The following is a 19,792-nucleotide window of genomic DNA, read 5'->3' as shown; positions in this document are numbered from 1 at the left end:
TGAAAGGACAGAGTGAGACAGACCAGGGTAAGGACGCACTGGAATTGCACCTGGACACACCGGCCTCAGAATTTGCTCCTATGGGTAATTCTACAGATGTGGCAGCTCAGAACCACCAGGAGCCCCGATTAAGTCCCCTCCTTTAACTGCCGAGAGCACCAGGAGTGGCTTGAGAAGAGATGAAGAGGAGCAGAATGCCTCAGCATCACCCAGGTGATGCAGGAGATATGGGAGGATCCAGCTCCTTCTTTGAATTGGGTTTTGGTTTTGATGTTTTAGAGGAAAGCTGAAGGCAATGCTTCTGAAGTGTTTAACGTGTGTGTGAATTACCTGGGGGATCTGTTTCGAGCCAGACTCTGATTTCTATGTCTGGAAGGGGCTTGAGAGTCTGCATTTTTAGCGAGCTCCCAGATGAGGCTGATGTTGCTGATACATGGCCACCCTTTGAGTAGCGAGGACCTAGGTTCTAAGAGATAAGGACAAATCAGTGCCAGAGATGGCCAAGACGAGCCTGAGGCCCAGAGACAGAAAAACAGAAAAACAATGGTACGCACACGTAGAGCTAGAGGCTGGGAACAGAAAAAGACACGGCAACAAAAAGTAGGACAGAGAAAGGACAGAGTCAGAGAAACAGGGAAGGGCAAAAGCAGAGAAACCAAATGAGAGGTGGATGAGGCATACGGCCAGAGAGACTGACAGAGGTGGGGCAGAGAGAAAAGGCAAAGTAATGGCATTGGGTAGAGGCTGGAGCCAGCCACTGTCACCCAGGCTCCTGACAAGCAGCAGAGGGGCTCAGAGAAATGAGTGGGTCGAACCCCACAGTGAGTCAGGTGCACAGATCTGAGACCCTCATCTTCCAAGCCTTCCAGCCTTCCCACACTGCACTGCCATCTCCTTGCTCCTGTGGAACTATCCCCCACTCAGAGCCTTCCACTACTGATTTCCCCCTTCTCTCTCCTGCGTGTTCAACCTCTACCTTTTAACTGCACCCTTCCCAGCAGGTTTTAAACATTGTCAAGTCTTCCCCATCTAAAACAAAACAAAACACTCTTTCTCGACACAAAATCTCTTTCTAGCCTCTGTCTTATTTCTCTCTGTTTCTGAGCTAAACTTCCAGAAAGAATTTGTGCTGAATTCTGCCTCCATTACCTTCTGCAAAAAGCTCTGGAGGAGGCCACAGTTGGTGTATGTGTTGCAAGTCCAGGGGTCAGTTTCCAGGCCCCATTCATCTGTCTCCAGCAGCTTTTGGTCCTCTTGATCTCTCCTCCTGCTTGCTGGCTTTTGGGATAGGCCACTCCCCTGGGTTTCCCTTTGCCTGCTCCTTCTCTGGCTCCTTGGCCTACTGATCTTCTGTTATCTGACCTTTATCCTCGGAGGGCTGCAGAGCTGGGTCCTGAGACTTCTCTTTACCCAGGGCGCTTCCCAACCCACAGCCCCAAGGATCTTCTCTATACCAGCTGGCATTCCAGCTCAGATGTCCCCTGTGGGCTCTAGGCCTGCTTTTGTGTCAAGGCAATGTCTACCTTGACATTTCCTCGCTGGGAAAGATTGAAGGCAGGAGGAGAAGGGGACGACAGAGGATGAGATGGTTGGATGGCATCAATGGACGTGAGTCTGAGTAAACTCTGGGAGTTGGTGATGGACAGGGAGGCCTGGTGTGCTGCAGTCCATGGGGTCACAAAGAGTCGGACACGACTGAGTGACTGAACTGAATTGAACTGAGTGTTTACCCACCACCGTCACCAGGACATCGTATTGGTTTGTCAAATGCAACTTGATCAAAACCAAGGTTTTGTTCTTTTTTCTCTTCCCGAACTGGTCTTCCTCGTGGATTCCCCATCTCAGAACACAGCATCATCCTCTGTCTGGATGTTTGAGCCAGAAATGGGGACTTTGCCCTTGACACCTCCTTCTCCTTTCTCTCCTCATCCATGTCCAGTTTATCACCAAACTCTGCCAACTTTGTTCTCCAAACACCTCTGACTTTGTCCTCCTCTATTACCACTGTCACTTCCACCAACACGTGTCCCCTGGATGACAGCGACAGACTCCTAAACAGCTTCTTGATAATCTGTCTTCTATACTACAACCAACATGCTCAGTCTTTTAAAATTTCCAAAGCTTCTCATCTAATCATGCTGGCTTGCTGCTTAACTCTTCAGCAGCCTCCTTTGGCTCTGAAAATAAAGTCCCAACTCTAGGTGGACCTTTCTGCAAACAACTCACTTCCCTTGCCCTCCAGGCCTCCCAGCTGCATTGGTTTTCTTTCATTTCATTGAACACCAAGCTCCTTTCTGCCACAGCGCATTTGCATGTTCTGGGTCCTCAATATAGGACTATGCTGTCCAATACAGTAGCCACTAGCAACATACGGCTAGTGAGCACTTGAAACATGGCCAGCACAACTGAAGAATGGAATTGATAATGTACGTTCATTTCAATTAAATTAAAAATTTTACATGTATTCAATTCAGCTACCAGAAAATGTTAATCTACTCTTTAAACAACTTGGGTACGTGGTAGGTGAATCTGTTTAAAAATGTTTTATTTCAGCTGTGTTGGGTCTTCGTTGCTGTGCTCAGGCTTCTCATCATGGTGGCTTCTCTTGTTGTGGAGGGTGTGAGGGCTTCAGGAGTTGCATGGGCTCAGTTGCCTCATGGCACGTGGGATCTTCCCGGAGCAGGGATTGAAACCATATCCCCTGCTTTGGCAGGCAGATTCTCAACCACTGGACAACCAGGGAAGTCCTGAATCTACTCTTTAATTTGAATTTTTATTAAACCTAAATACATATCAAGTATTTCTGGAGAAAATTTAGTGTCTGAATTGATATGCTATAAAGGGTAAGTATATACATAGAATGTTGAAGACAGTTTAAAAAAAAAGAACGTAAAAGAGCTCACTAATAATTTTTTTATATTGATTACATGTTAAAAAGACAACAGCTTGCATACATTTGGTTAGATATAAGATAAAATGAACTGCACCTGTTTCTTTTTACTCTTTAAATGTGGCTACTAGAAAAGTATTAAATTAGATAAGTGGCTCACATTGTATTTCTATCAGACAGCACTGGTCTAAACACCCTTCCTTGTCTTTGTGTTAATTCCTCTTTATCCTTCAGAGCTTAGCTCAAATGTTACCTCCTCTGAAAAACTTCCCTGAGATAGCTTTTATTTTTATTTACTTTCATAGCTATGTGTGTGTATCAGTGGTTGTCTGCCTTTAACTACACCCATCTATAATTACACATTTATTGGAAGGATTACTTGATTCATGCCTGTCCCCCGACCAACCCCTAAGCTCCATGAGAGCAAGGCCCCTGTCTGGCTCCCCGCTGGAAACCAAACATCCTTCCAGAGCTTGGTGACCAGATGGCTGCCAGTGGACACTTCAGAATGACAAGAAAGGATTCCACCCACTCTTCTGCCATCTACCCCACCACTGGGGTTCAGTGGTCCCCAGCCATCTCAGGGTCCTGGACACTCCTTCCCCCTAAAGTGCCATGATAACCCTTCAGGATATAGATTCTACCTCTCCCAGATGCGAAGTCTTCCTTGAGAGCTGACCAGGATCCTTCCTGCTGCAAGCTGGCCAAGACCTCTATTCCATCCTTCGAGGGAATGAGAGCAGTGCTTCTCAGGCTTGAATGTACATGCCAGTCACCTGGAACCTTGTTAAAATGCAGGCTCTGGTTCATCAGGTCTGGGATGGAACCTGTAAATTCTCATTTCTAACAAGCTGCCTGCTTATAACGTTGGTGCTGGTCCACAGGCCACCCTCTGAATAACAAAGATGTAGAGAATCTGGTTCCCTCCCCGCATATTACCCCTCCATCCCACCCCCGCCCCATAGAGGAGGCCAGCAGGGGTCTCTTAAAATTCAGCCCTGTTCTTCCTGCTCTCCTGCGTACTCCACCAAACCCTGTACCCTGAAAAGAAGCATAGTACCTGTGGCTACTGTTGTCAGTGGGTTTTCATTTTTAATTTGAAATAAACCTTTAAGCAGTTTTCAGAGTCAGGAAAGCCCTGATATGAATGTGTAACAGTACTCTCCAAGGATAAAGTCACACAGCTGGAGATGCTGAACAGTTCTCAAGCTTTGGCTGCTGTCTGCACGCAGGCTGGTCCTATGAACTCCTCCAGAAGGTTCCACTCTGCAGAGTCTGGGCTTGGACGCTGGTCAACATTCTCTCTGACGTGTCCACTGGTTGCATCACAAACCAAGTGTGTGCCTCTTGGCCCTCTGAGGGGCAGAGACGACCCCTCTGCTTCCCCACCCTGCTCACACAGTGATGTCCAAGGGACAGAAGTGTCTTCCAGTAGCTTCGATGTGTGTGTGTGCATGCGCGCATGCATGCACACATGTTTGCACGTATGTCAGTTACCTGTTTGGACATGGGGGTCTGTGTGCACGTGTCTGTGTGTTCCTGTATGTATGGAGAGGGTGTGTACGCATTGCCCCCAGTGCTCAAGTTCAGTAAAGCTCTCATCACACAGAGCAGCACTGGGCTCCTTCTGCATGGACCGGGAGGCTGAACAGGGTCCCTAGGTGGGCCCCGCGGAGGTGACCGGCCCCACTGTCCCTTGCTGTTGCTGCTGCTGGCCCTTGCGTCTCCGAGCGCCGGTGCCCGCCTCCTTGCTCTCCTTGCGGCTGGGGTTCCTGTTGGCGTTCTCCCGCCTGCCCTGGCTGCCCTTCCTCCTCTTCTGCCCTGGAACCCCAACAGCAGGAAGAGTCAACAAAGGGCGTCCTGGCACAGCAGGAGGCCCTGGGCATGGCCAAGAGCAGGAGGAGGGATGTGGTCAGGAAGCTGGGCGGGGGTGGGGAGGAGGCCCAGAGGTGGCCCAGGTGCCCTCCAGGCCTCCTCGGACAGGGCTCTGCAACACGGGCACTGAGAGGGGGTCCCATGAGCCTTTTCACTCTCCACCTGAACCAAACCGCCTCCTCTTTCCTCACGTTTCCTCAGACCTTGGATCCCAGTGGCCCGAGGGCATCTCCCAGCAGGGCACTGCAGCTCTGGGGACAGGCAGGACGGCTCCCCACTCCTCCATCCCACACCACTGCCACATCATTGCCACCTGCGGGCTGTGTGACCTTGGCCAAATCACTGCCCCTCTCTGGGCCTTCGCACCCCCCTTCCAAGCTCCCCTTCTAAGGGACCCCAGTGCCAGCATCCCCTGAATCAGAAGCAATGGGGAGGGATAGGACCACAGAAGCTTCCCGCCATCCCACGCAGCTGCGTGGATCACTGTCTGCCTGGCACGGGTTTGCACAGCATGGGGTCCTGAGTGGAGGGTGCCCCATCTGGCCCTGGCCTGAGCCCTCTTCTGGGTCACAGGTAGGAAACAGAGGTCATCAGACCTCCCTCAGCTGCGCTGACCGCTGACCCCCAGGCCGCAGCTCACCCTCGGGGCAGGGTGTCCTCCGCACTGTGCACCTCCGCGTCTCCTTGGTGTCTGAGCAGACGGCGTGGTCTCCTCCCGGGGCATGGAGCACCCTCCGCGTCCGCTCCTCCAAGCCCCTCCGGAAGCCACAGAGCTTCTTCTTCTTGGAGCAAGGCCCCCACAGAGACCACTCACTCATTTCACATTGTGCTGGTGGGAGGGGAGGAAAGCAAGGGGAGGAAGGGGTCACGGCTCCTCACCTGGCCCCAGGTGCCCCCCAGGGAGCCTCTCCCCCCTGGTCTCGGCCTCAGCCCCGGGCCAGAGGCATCCTTAAAGTCCAGAGAGCATAAAAGTCCCCAGAGAAACTCAGGGGGTGGTCGTCATGAGCTTTCTCTGCACGGAGCCCAGCCCACGCTCTCCGTGGGAGCCTGCACCCACCCACGCGGCCCGCCCCTTCTCCGGCCCTGACCCTGCCGGCTTACCCGGGCTGCTGCACTCCATGGTGCCGTCTGCAGGCGCAGAGCCCTCGGGACAGGCAGGGTAGCAGCGGCCTTTGTGCAGGTACAGGCTCTCCTGACACTTGGTGCAGAAGTTGTGGCTGAAGCAGGCCTCGCAGTGCTCAATCTTGCATTCTGAGGGGAGGGCCAGACCTGGGGTGGGGGCTCTGGCTCAGCCCCAGACAGACCCCTCCCCTCATCCTGTGCCCACCCACCCACACAGGGCAGGACAGTGGCCTGGAGCTGCCACTGCCGCAGTGGAGTCTTGGGAGAAAGAGAAATTAAAGCAAGGGGCGGGGAGAGAGGAGGCCAACACAGCCCCTCCTGAGGGCCGCTGGGACTCCCCACACCCACCACCTGCCCAACCCAGCACCTGCTCCAGGCCCGGGAACCCAAGGGGAGGCCCAAGAGAGCTAGATTCAGAGCACAGGAGATTAGTGGGGTGAGAGGAGGGTCCCAGTATCTCAGGGCACCCCAAGGACCACCTGCTGCTGCTGCTGCTAAGTCGCTTTAGTCGTGTCCAACTCTGTGCGGCCCCATAGACGGCAACCCACCAGGCTCCCCCGTCCCTGGGATTCTCCAGGCAAGAGTACTGGAGTGGGGTGCCATAGCCTTCTCCCAAGGACCACCTAACCAGAGCCAAACTGAGGGATACGATGACACCCTGAGAGTGGCTGTGTGGTTTCCTCTTCCCCTACTGCTGGGCATCCACAGCACCCCGAAGCCTGGTTCTCCTCCTGCCCAGGGAAAAAAGAATCTGCCTGGAGGATGGGGAGCCATCCCAGGGCAAATTCCTTTGCCTCTGCAAGGTCGAGTTCCAGGAACCACCTTGGTCAGAGTCCTGGGTCCCTCCCTGATGCCCTCCTGCCAGCTCTCCCTCCTGCTGGGAGGTGGAAGGAGAGGGTGGCTGGGCTAGGCTGGAAGCCAGAGGGGTCTTTCACAATCTCGCCCCTCCCGGACTGTGGGCGGAGCTGACTTCCTACTAGTCCCCGCCCCTGAAGTCTGGGCTGCCAGTTTCCCAGGAGCAGGCAGAGCGAGGAATGCCCTACCCAGATCCTCGAGGACCGAGAGGGCAGTCCTGGGGTCCCACCTCCATCCTTATAAGCTCCCCACCCCACCCCACCCCACCCTCCTCTGTGCCTCCTGGCCTCTGAGTCCTGGGTTTGGTGGCAGGCAAAACACAAACAAAAGTAAGAAGAGCCGCTCCGTTTGTTTTGTGCCAGACACTGAGGGTTGACATATGCCTCTCACAACAATCCTGGGGGTAAAAACGAACACCCACATTTTGAAGATGAGGTTTGGAGAGGCTGTGACTTGCCCAAGGTCACACAATGAATAAACAGCAGAGTTGGGATTTAGAACCCAAGTTCTGAACTCCCCTCAGGCATTTCCCTGGGACCTTGATCTTATCAGCTATGAAAAGGGTACCATCACTTAGGTCTGTCTCTCTCCCAAGGTGCCTGTGTGGCTGAACCGATAGAAGGTCTGGAAATGCATGCTAAACTCCAAGGCTCTGAACAAAATGAGAGGGTCACTGGCATTGTTTACCAGAGAGGGTTCACCGCGTGGCCCCCTGCTGAGAGGGAAGTGTGACAGCACGTGCTTCGGAGCACGTGAAACTGTAGCTGATGTGAGAGGGCAGAGCAGAGTGAGATGGAGGTGGGGAGGATGGGGAGAGCAGGCCGACCAGGGCTTGAATTTCCCTGCAGTCAGTGGAGCCAGCCCCGATTTTTTTTTAGGTTATATGTCTCAGAAGCGTCTTTCTGGCTGCAGGGCAAAGGGAGGGTCGAAGGGAACCAGATGAGGGTTGGGGGACAGATGGAGGTTATTGCAGGAGAGAGGGGATGGGAACCTGGATGAGACAATGGCAGTGAGGATGGAAAGGAGCTGGAGGAGGCACAATTTGGTTATCGAATGGCTAAGGTGGGGGCATAGATGAGAGGCTGGCTCTTAGGTCTGTGCCTTGGGTGATGGGTTGGGACACTGAGAGTCACCCGTGGGAACACAAGTCAGTGCAGGTTTGGAGGGAGGAGATGCGGCTACGTTATGGGCTGGAAATGTGGGTGGGATGTCTGGGGAGATGTCTGGCCAGCAGTTGGATATCGGAATCAGGAACTCCCCTCCTCAATATCTCCTCCACCCCTTTTGCAGCCCATCAACAGTTCAAAGCACCCCCGCCCCATATCCAGAGTTTCCAGCACCCTTCCCCAGCCCTGCCCACACTCACTGATGCACTTGTTCATGTCAGGGTTTCGGGCATCAAAATATCCAGGTGGGCAGGATGGCAAGCAGACGCCCACTTGGCGGATGTCGTTCCTCTCCAGCAGGATGAACAGCTTGGGCGAGCACTTGAGGCAGCCGTTGACCTCCGAGCAGAGCTCACAGCCTTTGGCACAGGCCTGGCTTCCGTCGGCACTGACTGCAAGGATGGAGCAAGGGTGAGAGGCAGCTGTGGGAGAGGCCTCCGTCTTTCCCAGGCTCCCACAAGGACAGAAAGTGAGTAGATAGGAGTTTCAGCCTACAGAACGAATGTGCTTCTCAGAAAGTGCAGGCCAGGCTGGCAGCTCTCTGCAAGGCCCCTTTATAAACCTTCCCAGCCATCTGCTTTCAAGGGAACTAGCACAGCAAGAGCTGCCATCCACCCTAAATGCCCCCTTAGCTCCAGGAGCCATGCAGGCTCACCCCCCAGACTTGCTCCACCATCCTCAGAGAAGGTGCTGAAGCCTGGAATTTACACAGCCCTGAGAAAATTTTAAGGACAAGAGGGATAATGAGAAAAAGGCCACGGACCCAGAGACAGGAAGACAACTGGAATAAGCTATGTCTAGAACAGTGGTCTCAACCAGAGATGAGTCTGCTACTCAGGGGACTTTTGGCAAAGTCTGGAAGCCTTTTGATGATCACACTGGGGAGGGGGTTTCTAGTGGCCTCTGGGGAACAGAGGCCAGGGATGCTGCTAAACATCCTACAATGTATGGGGCAGCCCCCACAACAGCAATCTGGTCCAGATGTCAAAGGTGCTGAGGTTGGAACCATCCTTTGAGCCAGTGAGGTCCCCAACCCCAGGGTTGAGTTTCAGACCTACGATCTCGTTTCCTCCTTCACTTGTTCAACCAACACTCACCTGGCCCTGCCCAGGCACCACAAGCAGTGCAAGTGCTAGGGACATGGACGCAAAGACCCCTGGCTATCCTGGACTGGTCTCTCCAGGGTACAGACAGTGCCTGCAAATGGGCACAAGCTGGCAGCCACGAGGATCAAGAGAATCCAGAACGAAGGAAGGAGTCACAGACGAGGGGCCATTTGGGTGAACTCTTCAAGAATGAATAATAATTTGTCCATCGGGAAGTAGAGACTAGGGCCCTCTAGGGGCAAGACCACAGAGGTGTAAAGCGACCTGAAGGAAGTTGAGGAAGATTGGGGGTACAGGAGAGGTGGGGAGGGGAGTGGGGGAAGATAAGCAGTCCTATCTTTAAGCACCTTTTATGTCATGACGATGGACTTGAATTCTATCTTGCAGCATTTTCCAAAGAATATTCCTTGGAACAGGATTCCCCTAAATGTTCACAGGAAGATGTGGAAAAAAGGCCATTGCTTTAGATATATCTGAGAATATATCTGAGAACCACCATGTCCAACAAGCCTAAACTGGATTTTCTGCTCCAGGGCTTTTTGCAGCCTTTGTGGATCCCCTGGAGAAGGGAATGGCAACTCACTCCAGTATTCTTGCCTGGAGAATCCCATGGACAGAGGGCACTGGCTGGCTATGGTCCATGGGATCACAAAGAGTCGAACACGACTGGGAGTGATTAACGTTTCAATTCATTTCATTATGCTTCTGTGACTTTAAGTAACTTTCTAAGAGGGAGACAGCTGCACTTCCAAGACATTTTGGCCACAGAACCCTTGTTTCACAATGTTTTAGGGGGACCTTTCTCAGAACTGATGAAATAAAGAAGTCATCAGCAAGTTTTAAGCAGGAGCAAGGTCTGGTCTGATTTACAGGCTGGGAAGTGTCCTCTGCAGCCTGGGAAGAGACCAGAGACTGGAGGAACATTTGGGATCATCCAGGTGAGAAAGATGGAAAAGTCTTAAACAAAGTTCTGTTCAGTGGAGACGGAGAGAAAATTATTTGAGAGATACTCAGGAAATACAATCAGTATGGCCATTGTGACCAATCAGAGGCTGGGGTACTTCCCGGGGTTCTGGCTTAGGGGATGGGTGGGACCAGTCATTAAAAGAAGAACAAGGCAGTGAGGAGCTGTGTACAGGCTGGAGGAGAGAACCAGGGAAATCAGAGCAGAGATCGCGGAAGACCGTGCAGCAACGGAGGACCCATGGCGTAGACGTCGCTGGTTGGACCTGAAGTCAAATGCCTGGCCTGTGACCCTGGGCGAAACTGCATCCTGTGGGCCTCCCTTCCCACCACCTAAAAAGAGAGATGAGGATGCTTGCTCCGGAGGGCTGTGGGGGAGAGCTCTGGCTTCAGGGATGATCCTTGATTTCATAACAGGAGAATGAGTAAGAGAAAGGTGAGCAGAGGAGAGAGGGGGAATAGCAAACACAATAATGATAAGCAACAACAAAATCTTAACCATAACCTCCGTAGCTTACTCCTAAAGGTTGAACACTTATCCTGTGGCAGGCACTGCTCCCAGTGCTTTACAAGTATCATTTGATCCTTAAAACCCATGCAGTGGGGGATACTACTCTTTTTTCCCCCTCTTTTTCACAGATGAAGAAATAAGAGAGGTTGAATTAGTTGAACAAGGCTTCACAGCCAGTATGTGTTCCAGGCAGTGAGGAAAAAGTTCATGAGAACCAGGGGTGACAGGGAAACTATCACCAGTTTGGCCAGACTGATTTTTCAAATAGAGAACTTACTTATATAGAGTCGATGTTACCATTTAGCCAATCAACAAATTTAAAACTTTATATCACTCTTGTTGGTTGGGTCGTGGTAAGAGGAAAGGACTGCTCACGTGGTTATGAGGGAGCCTGCTTGGGACTGGTTTTCTACTTTGGGCTGTTATTCAGCTATTTGCCAAATGAATAAGTCACTGTAGATTTTAGGCACCACTTCCACTCCAACGCTATTAAGTTGTCTATGACTCAAGGATTTGATTCAATTCATGGCTGAAATGAAGGCTCCCTCCAGGTTCTTGGCTTGCCCTGATCCTAAAAGAGATTGAAGGCAGGAGGAGAAGGGGATGGCAGAGAAGGAGATGGTTGGATGGCATCTCTGACTCAGTGGACATGAGTTTGAGCACGCTCCGGGAGATGGTGAAGGACAGGGAAGCCTGGCGTGCTGCAGTCTATGGGGTCACAGGGTCAGACACAAATGAGAAACTGAACCACAACAACAAGAACCAAAGTCACCCAGGTGTCCCATTTGTGGGCGTCTGTGGTTACATTCCCATAACTCACATATTCCTCCCTTATCGCTTTAGTGAAGGGCACATTTGCAAAGGGCCTTCTTAGAATCCTGCTGTCCGCCTCCCACTCAACCAGCAGCAAATCTCTGTGCGCATTTCCCTGCAGAGGTCTCAGTGACACGTAAGACAAAGTGCGGCCCATGGGGCATCTGAAATTCATTCAGTATGGCTCGTGCGTGGAGTGAGTACAGAGGGAAGCAGGGGGCAGAGGAGGAAAGGCCTGAGTCTGTAAAAAAGGGGCACAGACATTATTCCAAAGGCCACAAGGAGTCCCGGGGGCCTTAAAACAGGAGACATAGCCAGGGCTGCATTTTAGAAAGGGCCCTCTGTAGTGTGGAGAATGCATTGCACAGATGGCAAACCTGGAGGGAGGGGGACTTCCAGGTTCCAAGAGATGGAGCTGAACCAGGAAGATGGACAGGTGGAAGGGTACAGATGCACGCAAGGTAGATATTCAGGCGGTAGAATCGAGGCGGCTAGGTGAGGGACTGGACATGGGGGTGAGGGCTGCGGGAAAGCACAGGTCGAGCATGATGCCCAGGGGTCAGGCTTGGGTGACGGGATAGCCGCTGGCCCTTCGCCAAGAGAGGGCCCACAGGAGGAGGAGCGGATTCGAGTGGAGGAAATGACGAGTTGGGCTGAGTTTGTGGTTCTTGTGGCACGCCCCTGGGAAGGTGTCTTGTAGGCAGCGGAACCTGTAGGTCTGGAACTCAAGAGAAACATTTTGGCTGGAGACTGACATGTGGAGTCCTTAATACGAAACAGTCATCAAAGGCCTGGAGGTCTATGAGATGGCTAGGGAAGTGGGAGCAGACAGTCAGGAGAGGCATTAGACACTGAATAAAAGGACAGAAGAAGAAGGGTCAGCTAAGAGATCGAGGAGGAGCACTCAGACAGGTAGGGACACTCAGAAGCATGTTGCATCATCCAAGTCGAGAGAAGAGGACACTCAAGGGAGGAGAGGGGAGCCCAATGCCAGGTGCTACTGAGATGTCACGTAAGGACCCAGCCACAAACAGGCTGTTGGCATCCCTGCTTGAGGTGGAGAGTGGCCGTCAGAAGGTGAAGATGGAGAACCATCTCGTTTAAGAGGCAGGCTGTGGAAAGAGGGAGCGTGGACCTCCCTGAGGAGCTGTTGTGGGGATGAAATCTGTGGGAGGGGAGAGCATCCTGGGGAAGAAGGGGTGCGGCTTGAGAAGAGGATCAAGAGCTGAGGCCTGGGCAATACTCACATTCAACACACAAGCAGAGGAAGGGCCTGGAAAGAAGCTGAGAAGGAGTTGTTGGGGAGATGGGAGGACATTGGGGTGGGAGATGGAAACCGAGTGGAAGAGGGTGAGATCTTGGGGACCAGGGCCGGGACCTCTGGGGAACCCTACAACACATGCACCAAGAGGAGATTGGGTGACCTCAAGAAGGGCATTTCTGGTGGAGTGGTGGGATGCAGGCCCAACTACAGGGGGCTGAACAGTTAGTGGAGGGGATGGAGGTGAGGGATAAAGTGAGGAGAAGGGAGCGGGGACTGTGAGCAAGACAGAGGCAGGGAGTGATGGAGTGAAGACCCAAGGATATGAGGTCAAGACAGAACTCAGCCAGTAAGACCAGCCTTGAGGCTTGAGACTGGGGTCAGGGACAGGGGTCTAGAAGCTGAGCTCCATGAGGTTTGGGGGTTCAGGAAAGAGAAGGAGTGCTGAGCAAGGAGGAGAGGGGCTCCAGGATGGGCAGGGGCAGTTCAATGAGGAAAGGGACACTTATCCAGGGGGATGGGAATCAAAGTGTTCTCAGCTTAGCAAGGCAAAAAGATGAGCAGTGAGGGGATGGAGAGCCAGAGGGCAGGGGGCTGTGTGTGCTGGGAGAGAGGGGGTGTCCAAAGAGATGCTGAGTGTGGCAGAGGTTACATGATTCAACGGTGATTCAACAGGAGAAACCGAGGCTCATTTATTCCGCAGACATTCACTGCACACCTAACATGTGTCCAGAACTGCTAGGAGCTAGGGACGTGGAGGAACAGCAACAGATGCCCACCTAGGGATGGCTGCACATTTTGGGGAATGGAAGAACACTGGAGGACATGCCCTTACCAAGCAGGCTAGGTGAAGAGGGTGCACAGACCAGAGAAACAGCCTGGGCAAAAGCTCTGAGGCCCCGACCATCCTAGTGCATCCGTGAAATGGAAAACAGAGCTTTATTCTAACTGGCAAGGAAAGGACCTCAGAAGGGCATGGTTCACAATTTGACACACTCCCTCTGGCTTCTGTGCCTATGATGGGAAGGGGCTTGCCTTGCAGGGCTGGAGCCTGGTTGAGGATGGGTGGGCTCAGTGATGGGGAAGGTGCTCAAAGAGCTCCTGGGGCCTTCTTCCAACTTCTTCACAAAACTCGCTCATTAAGGTTCTGCCCTTCCTACCCCCATCGTACTCTCCACTCCTCACTACCCTACCCTGCCCCTTGCCTCCTAAGCACTCCATGGAGCCCACTGCACTGAGCCAGGAAGTCAGGGCTGTGTCTCTTCCATTCCCTGCTGCTTCTTGCCTCCTTCATCCCTGTGCAAAGCCCTCTGAATCTGATCTTTCTGTAATCAGGCATCCCCCCAGGGTGACTCAGCCCCGCTCCCTGAAGAGCAGCTTCTGGCCATAGCGCCTCTTCTCTAGAGACTTCACTTGTTCCAAGTCCCCAGATTCCTCATCTTGGGATCTTTCCAAAACTCAGATTCATGATGTCATGCCCCTGCCTCTTGGTAGTTGGTGATTTAATCGCTAAATCGTGTCCAGCTCTTGGCGAGCCCATGGACTGTAGCCTGCCAGGCTCCTCTTGCCATGGGATTCTCCAGGCAAGAATACTGGAGTGGGTGGCCATTTCCTTCTCCAAGGGATCTTCCTGACCCAGATCTCCTGAATTGCAGGCAGATTCTTTACCAACTGAGCTACGAGGGAAGCCCACAACCCATCAATAGCTCCCTATCTGCTGCAGAATTAAGACTCAGCTCTTCCACCGAAGAACTGATGCTTTTGAACTGTGGTGTTGGAGAAGACACTTGAGAGTCCCTTGGACTTCAGGGAGATCCAATCAGTCCATTCTAAAGCCCTGGGTGTTCTTTGGAAGGAATGATGCTAAAGGTGAAACTCCAGTACTTTGGCCACCTCATGCGAAGAGTTGACTCATTGGAAAAGACTTTGATGCTGGGAGGGATTGGGGGCAGGAGGAGAAGGGGATGACAGAGGATGAGATGGCTGGATGGCATCACTGACTCGATGGACGTGAGTCTGAGTGAACTCTGGGAGTTGGTGATGGACAGGGAGGCCTGGCGTGGTGTGATTCACGAGGTTGCAAAGAGTCGGACACGACTGAGCAACTGAACTGAACTGAACTGAACTTCCACCTGGCCTAAAAACTTCCATGAGCTGATCCCACCCACTTCATCTCTTAAAACTACCTCTCCGTCCATGGGATTTTCCAGGCAAGAGTACTGGAGTGGGGTGCCATTGTCTTCTCCGACCTCTAAGCAATAGGGAACTATTTTTATTTCTCTGAATACATCCCACTACTTCACATCTCTGTGTCTTGCTCAAGTTGGTGCTTCTGTCGGGAACACCCTCTGCCTCCTCCTAAGCCTAACTCTTTCAAGCCTCAGAACTAAAGTCACCTCCTCCAGGAAGTCTCCCTTGATCTTGCCTCCTGGTAAAATCTGGATATAGAGTATTTCTCTGTGTTCCCTGCCCCCAGTACTTGAATCCATCACAGTAGACACTGCCTTGTATCATTATTAGCAGCTAATATATCTTTTTCTCCCATTGGAAAGAACTTTTGGAGAGTGGAGCCTGCCTTGTTTCTAAATGGGAGCCCAGTAAGGAGTGAGGCTCCACAAAAGGATAAGACTCTCCCAAATGTAGGGCTGAGGATGAGGCGAGTGAGACAGGGGCTCAGGGAAGGGGCTATATGAACAGAGCTTTCTGTTTGATAAAGTATGGGGAGTGGGACAGGAAATGAGTGGTTGCGGGGTTGGATGAGGATCAGTGGCACGGGAGGGGAAGGCTCCATGACACAGAGGAGGGCTGACCTTGGTTTAGGGGTAGTATCTAGTCTTGGAGGAATTAGTTTCCTTAGAGACCCTTGAGTTACGTGGGTGGAGGTGAAGTGAAGTCGGGGATGACAGGACCCAGGGCCTCACTGAGCAGGCAGAGGCCACATGCTCTCCATTCCTGGTGCCCTGGTACCTTGGGCACACCCCCCTGGGAAGACTGGCATTTTTCAACTTAACTGTGAACTAAGTTTCCCTGCACTTTTTTCTCACCTGGGTCCAAATAGCCTTTAACTGGTCTGTTGGTCTCCCGCACAAGCTCCCTCCCCTCATGCCCCACTACAGCCGGATCAAGCGCTACTGCTCTGATTCAGACCTCTAAGGGGATGTCCTCATTACCCGAAGCTCAAGTCAGGGTCAAGGGCCAACTCCCAGTCTGGCAGCTACCAAGGGCTCCAACCTCTGACCTCTGCCCATTTCTGCAGCATCACCCCCAGCGCTCCCTCAGCTCCTGGCAGCTTTCATGGTTCTACCCTCATGGGTGTTTGGCTCTTTAAGAGCACAACCCTTCTTTACAGTAGGAAAGAGCCTCCGTGTATAAAGCAAAACAAGCAGAGCAGTTCCAGTGAAAACCCCAGGGCTCCCGAGAACTGCACCCAGAAACCGCTTCTCCGGCTCTCCCCCAGCTGCACCCCATTTCCTGCGCAGTCTGTGCCTCACCCTAGCTCCTCACCTTTGGACATGCTGGTCCCCTGCCGGGGTTCCCCTTCCCTTTCCCCCACCCCTACTCCCTGGCCTGCAGATCACCTGTGCTGTGCTGAGCCCTCAGTCATGTCCGACTCTCTGCGACCCTGTGGACTGTAGCCCACTGGGCTCCTCTGTCCATGGGGATTCTCCAGGCAAGAATACCAGAGTGGGTTAGAATGCCCTCCTTCAGGGGATCTTCCCAACCCAGGGATCAAACCCAGGTCTCCCACATTGCAGGCAGATTCCTTACTATCTCATCTTTAAAATTACATCTCAAGAGTCACTCTTGGGGCCCCCAAAGCCCTCCTGGTTCCCCTCGGCATTCCCTACACTAGGTTGAAACTGTCTCCTCCCCATCACCAGTGGGTGCTCCAAGATCCATCTCTGCACCCAGGACCAGGATCTGTGGGTTTGAAACGGACGCGTGAGGAAGGGCCCAAGACATATACATGACTACATACAAAATCCATAGCTAGCGAGAACCTACTTTACACCACAGCAAACTCTACTCAGTGCTCATGGTGACCCAGATGGGAAAGACGTCTAAAAAGGAGGGGATATGTGTATTCACATAACCGATTCACTTTGCTGTGTAGCAGAGACTAACACAACGTTGTAAAGCAACTATACTCCAATAGAAATTAATGAAGAGAGGAATGAATGAGGCTTCAGCCAAGGAAGAGAGACTCTACAGACCCTTTTCTGGGGGAGGAGGTGCAGGCTTCAGATGAAGGACGGGGCAGTGAGAAGGAGCCGAAAAAGGCGAGTCCAGAGAAAGGCAAATATCATATGATATCACTTATATGTGGAAGCTAAAACCATGGTACAAATGAACTTATTTACAAAACAGAAATAGAGTCACAGATGTAGAAAACAAACGTATGGTTACCAAGAGGGACAGTGGGGAGAGGGGTAAACTGGGAGATTGGGCCTGACGTATGCACACTACTGTATTTAGCATAGATAACTAGTGCTGACCTGCTCTATAGCACAGGGAACCCCACTCGGTGCTCTGCGGTGACCTGTATGGGAAGAGAATCTGGAAGAGAGTGGATCTGTGTATACATGTGGTTGGTGCCCTTCGCTGTGCAGCGGAAGCTTACAGCATCGTAGATCGACTATGCCCCAATACAAGTTAATTTAAAGAAAAGGGAGAAGAGTTACCTTTCTCTGAGCCTCTGTCCATTTTGGACCCCCACTGCACCCTGAGTCTTACCCACCTCTCTCCCTGTCCTTGCATCTCACCATTAAGAATGTCTGTCACTCACACCGCTTGGTAATAAACGCTGGGCTACGTGCTACCCAGGCTGTGGGATGTGGCTGTATCAAAAGTGGAAACATCACAATGGCTGCATTTGATTGGCTGCTGCTGGGATCGGCCCATTCTGATGGCCAGGCCAGTACTCTTTTTTTTTCCTAAGTACAAAAGATGATGAACCCAGGTCTCCTGACCCTCTGGTGTAGGTGAGTGTGTGGCTCAGCAGCGGAAGTGTGGCCATTAATGCACGTCACATGATGGTGAGTGGCCTCTCTCGTTTTCTCTCTCCTCTCGGAAATAGAGGAGACTGATTATAAATTGCTAAACCGCATCTGGCCAGTGGAGACCAAAATACTGGCCACAACAGATGAGAAGGGAGGAAAATCAAGGCCTCGCTGCTGATTAAACCTAACTGTCTCTAATTGTTTGTTAAGCCAGGGATTTTCAGCTTCACCAGTTCTCTGAGCTTCTCTCTCTGGGTTGGATTCTGGCCTTGGCCACTCCCGTGGAGACCTGACAGAACTCCATTGCTTTTCAACCCTTCCTGGTGGGCCTTGGTCTGAAGGCCTCAGAAGTGAAGCAAGAGGTGGTGGGGCTAGACTTGAGAGGAGCTGCCCGTCTTGGGGCGTGACATCACTTCCAGGGGACTCTGAGAGACAGACAGACTTGAGTCGGGCCTCGACCACATACCCAGGGGCCACTCCCATGACATGACGGCATGTCCTGAATCGCCATCCCTGAAGGCATCGAGGGAAGGATAGGGTACCTGCTCTCAGGACGGCCTAGGATAGGATCCTAGGAGAGACAGTGAGAATGGTGAGGACAGGTAAATACTCCATCAGGCTCTGTTTTCAAGAAGGCTGGGCTCACAGAAACCAGGAGACCTGGGTTCCAACACTGACTGTGTGTCTTTTAGACTGTCGTCTGTTCCCTTTTCTTAGCTTCAGTTTTCCTATTTGTACAATGATGGGATTTTTTTTTTTTTTTTAAGGCTGTGAGAGCCCTTTTCTTCCAATGACACCTTATGTGGAAGCTTCCTGAGAGCAAGGAAGAGTGAAGCTGCTCTGGTTTGAAGGGTGGTTGGGCCAGCCTTCTGCCCACTGCCTCCCCGTCACCCCTCAGTGCAGCTTCCTGAATCCCACTGAGCAGGGTTAAAAACCACAGTGGTGGACAGGCCCATGAATACTCTGCCCCACTGTCCCTTCCCCACGACCTGGGCAGGGGAGCATGTTGCCCACTGCCTGTCCATGTGGGTTTCCTGGCCCCCAAGGAGTTGAGGGCTGTATTCAGACCACCAAATGAAAGGAACCCTGAACTCCTGGGGGACACTGAGCACCCCAGGGGGACCGGGCTGGGAAGCATTTCCATGGATACCACACAAAGCCGGTGTGATATCAAAGGGCATAATCCACAAACTGGATCCTCACAGGAGAGGGGTTAGTCTAGAAAACAGCATCTACAAAGGGAAAACAGACAAAGTGAGTTACCTACAGGATGGGTAATCTCAATACATTAATCCACAAACTGGATAACCTACTGAGTGACGTACATAGCTGTAATGGACAAAGCAGAAATCTGCAATGGACATCACAGGATGAAACAGCCGAAGGTCGCAGTCCCCAGACAGTGCCCTCCCCACCACCACTCCCAAGGGCCACTGCGGTCCAGCCCCATCCGTTACTCACTCCGCCTCTGTCTCTTCCCCTTGATCCCCCGGCTGCCAGCGGCCAAATGCATCCAGCTCAGAACCAAGGCCACCACACACAGTCCAAGCCGCATAGTCACTCGCCGGCTCCAGGCCCCTGGTAGGAGGGGTGGTCTCTGCGGGGGTGGACGGCGCAGGGCTCTTGCTAACGCCTCTGGGGCTGGGTCAGCAGCAGGATGTCCAGGCCTGGACTGTATCCCAAATCTGCCCTGTATTCCAAATCCACCATAATCTCAGCTGGGGACAGAGAGGGTGTGGGGAGCCTACTTCTCCATCGGCCCATAAAGAGACGCAGAGAGCTTTCCTCAAAGGCACCTCGGGGTGTCACATGGGGAGAACTCTTTGTCACTTCAGTCGGGACACCTCCAAACACCAACCTGTTGGGGCAGGAGAGAGAAGGGTTAATCCTAGAGTACCACTGGGCCCCACCCCCCCAACCCGGGCCTCTTGCCCTCCCATGTGGTGCATTACCTGGGAGACAACTCAGAATGTCTGAATGTTACAAGTTACCCACCTGGCACCCCTGTAGTAGAGATTGGCTTCTTTTCCTATCTTGCAAGAGTCCCTGATGTGGGATAAGAGCTGGCTACCCAAGTAGTTGGAATATGGTGGACACTCAAATCAAACTTGTGGATCACTGGAAACCAGCTGCCTGGCTTTTGCCCTGCCCAAAGTGAGCCATCTCTAGCTGGAAGTCCTTCATTAGGTCTAGCCTACAGACTTCATGCTGCAGTAAAATCATGACTCTT

The 19,792-nt window shown here is 52.4% G+C and overlaps 1 protein-coding gene across 1 annotated transcript; it reads right to left on the bottom strand.

Annotated features, from left to right (window-relative positions):
• Positions 1–4,547: 4,547 nt before the first annotated feature.
• RSPO1 (R-spondin 1) lies at positions 4,548–19,117 on the bottom strand. The gene is made up of 5 exons (XM_068966462.1): positions 19,024–19,117; positions 8,109–8,300; positions 5,867–6,016; positions 5,406–5,594; positions 4,548–4,711 (listed from the first exon to the last, which is right to left on the bottom strand). Exons 1-5 carry the CDS (start codon positions 19,115–19,117, stop codon positions 4,548–4,550), a joined length of 789 nt encoding a protein of 262 aa, XP_068822563.1.
• Between the last annotated feature and the right edge of the window lie 675 nt (positions 19,118–19,792).

The sequence above is a fragment of the Capricornis sumatraensis genome, chromosome 2, assembly GCF_032405125.1.
Source record: "Capricornis sumatraensis isolate serow.1 chromosome 2, serow.2, whole genome shotgun sequence".
In the NCBI taxonomy this organism is placed as follows: Eukaryota; Metazoa; Chordata; class Mammalia; order Artiodactyla; family Bovidae; genus Capricornis; species Capricornis sumatraensis.
Note: the sequence above shows the minus strand (reverse complement) of the source record. Positions and strands in the feature narration are given on the sequence as shown.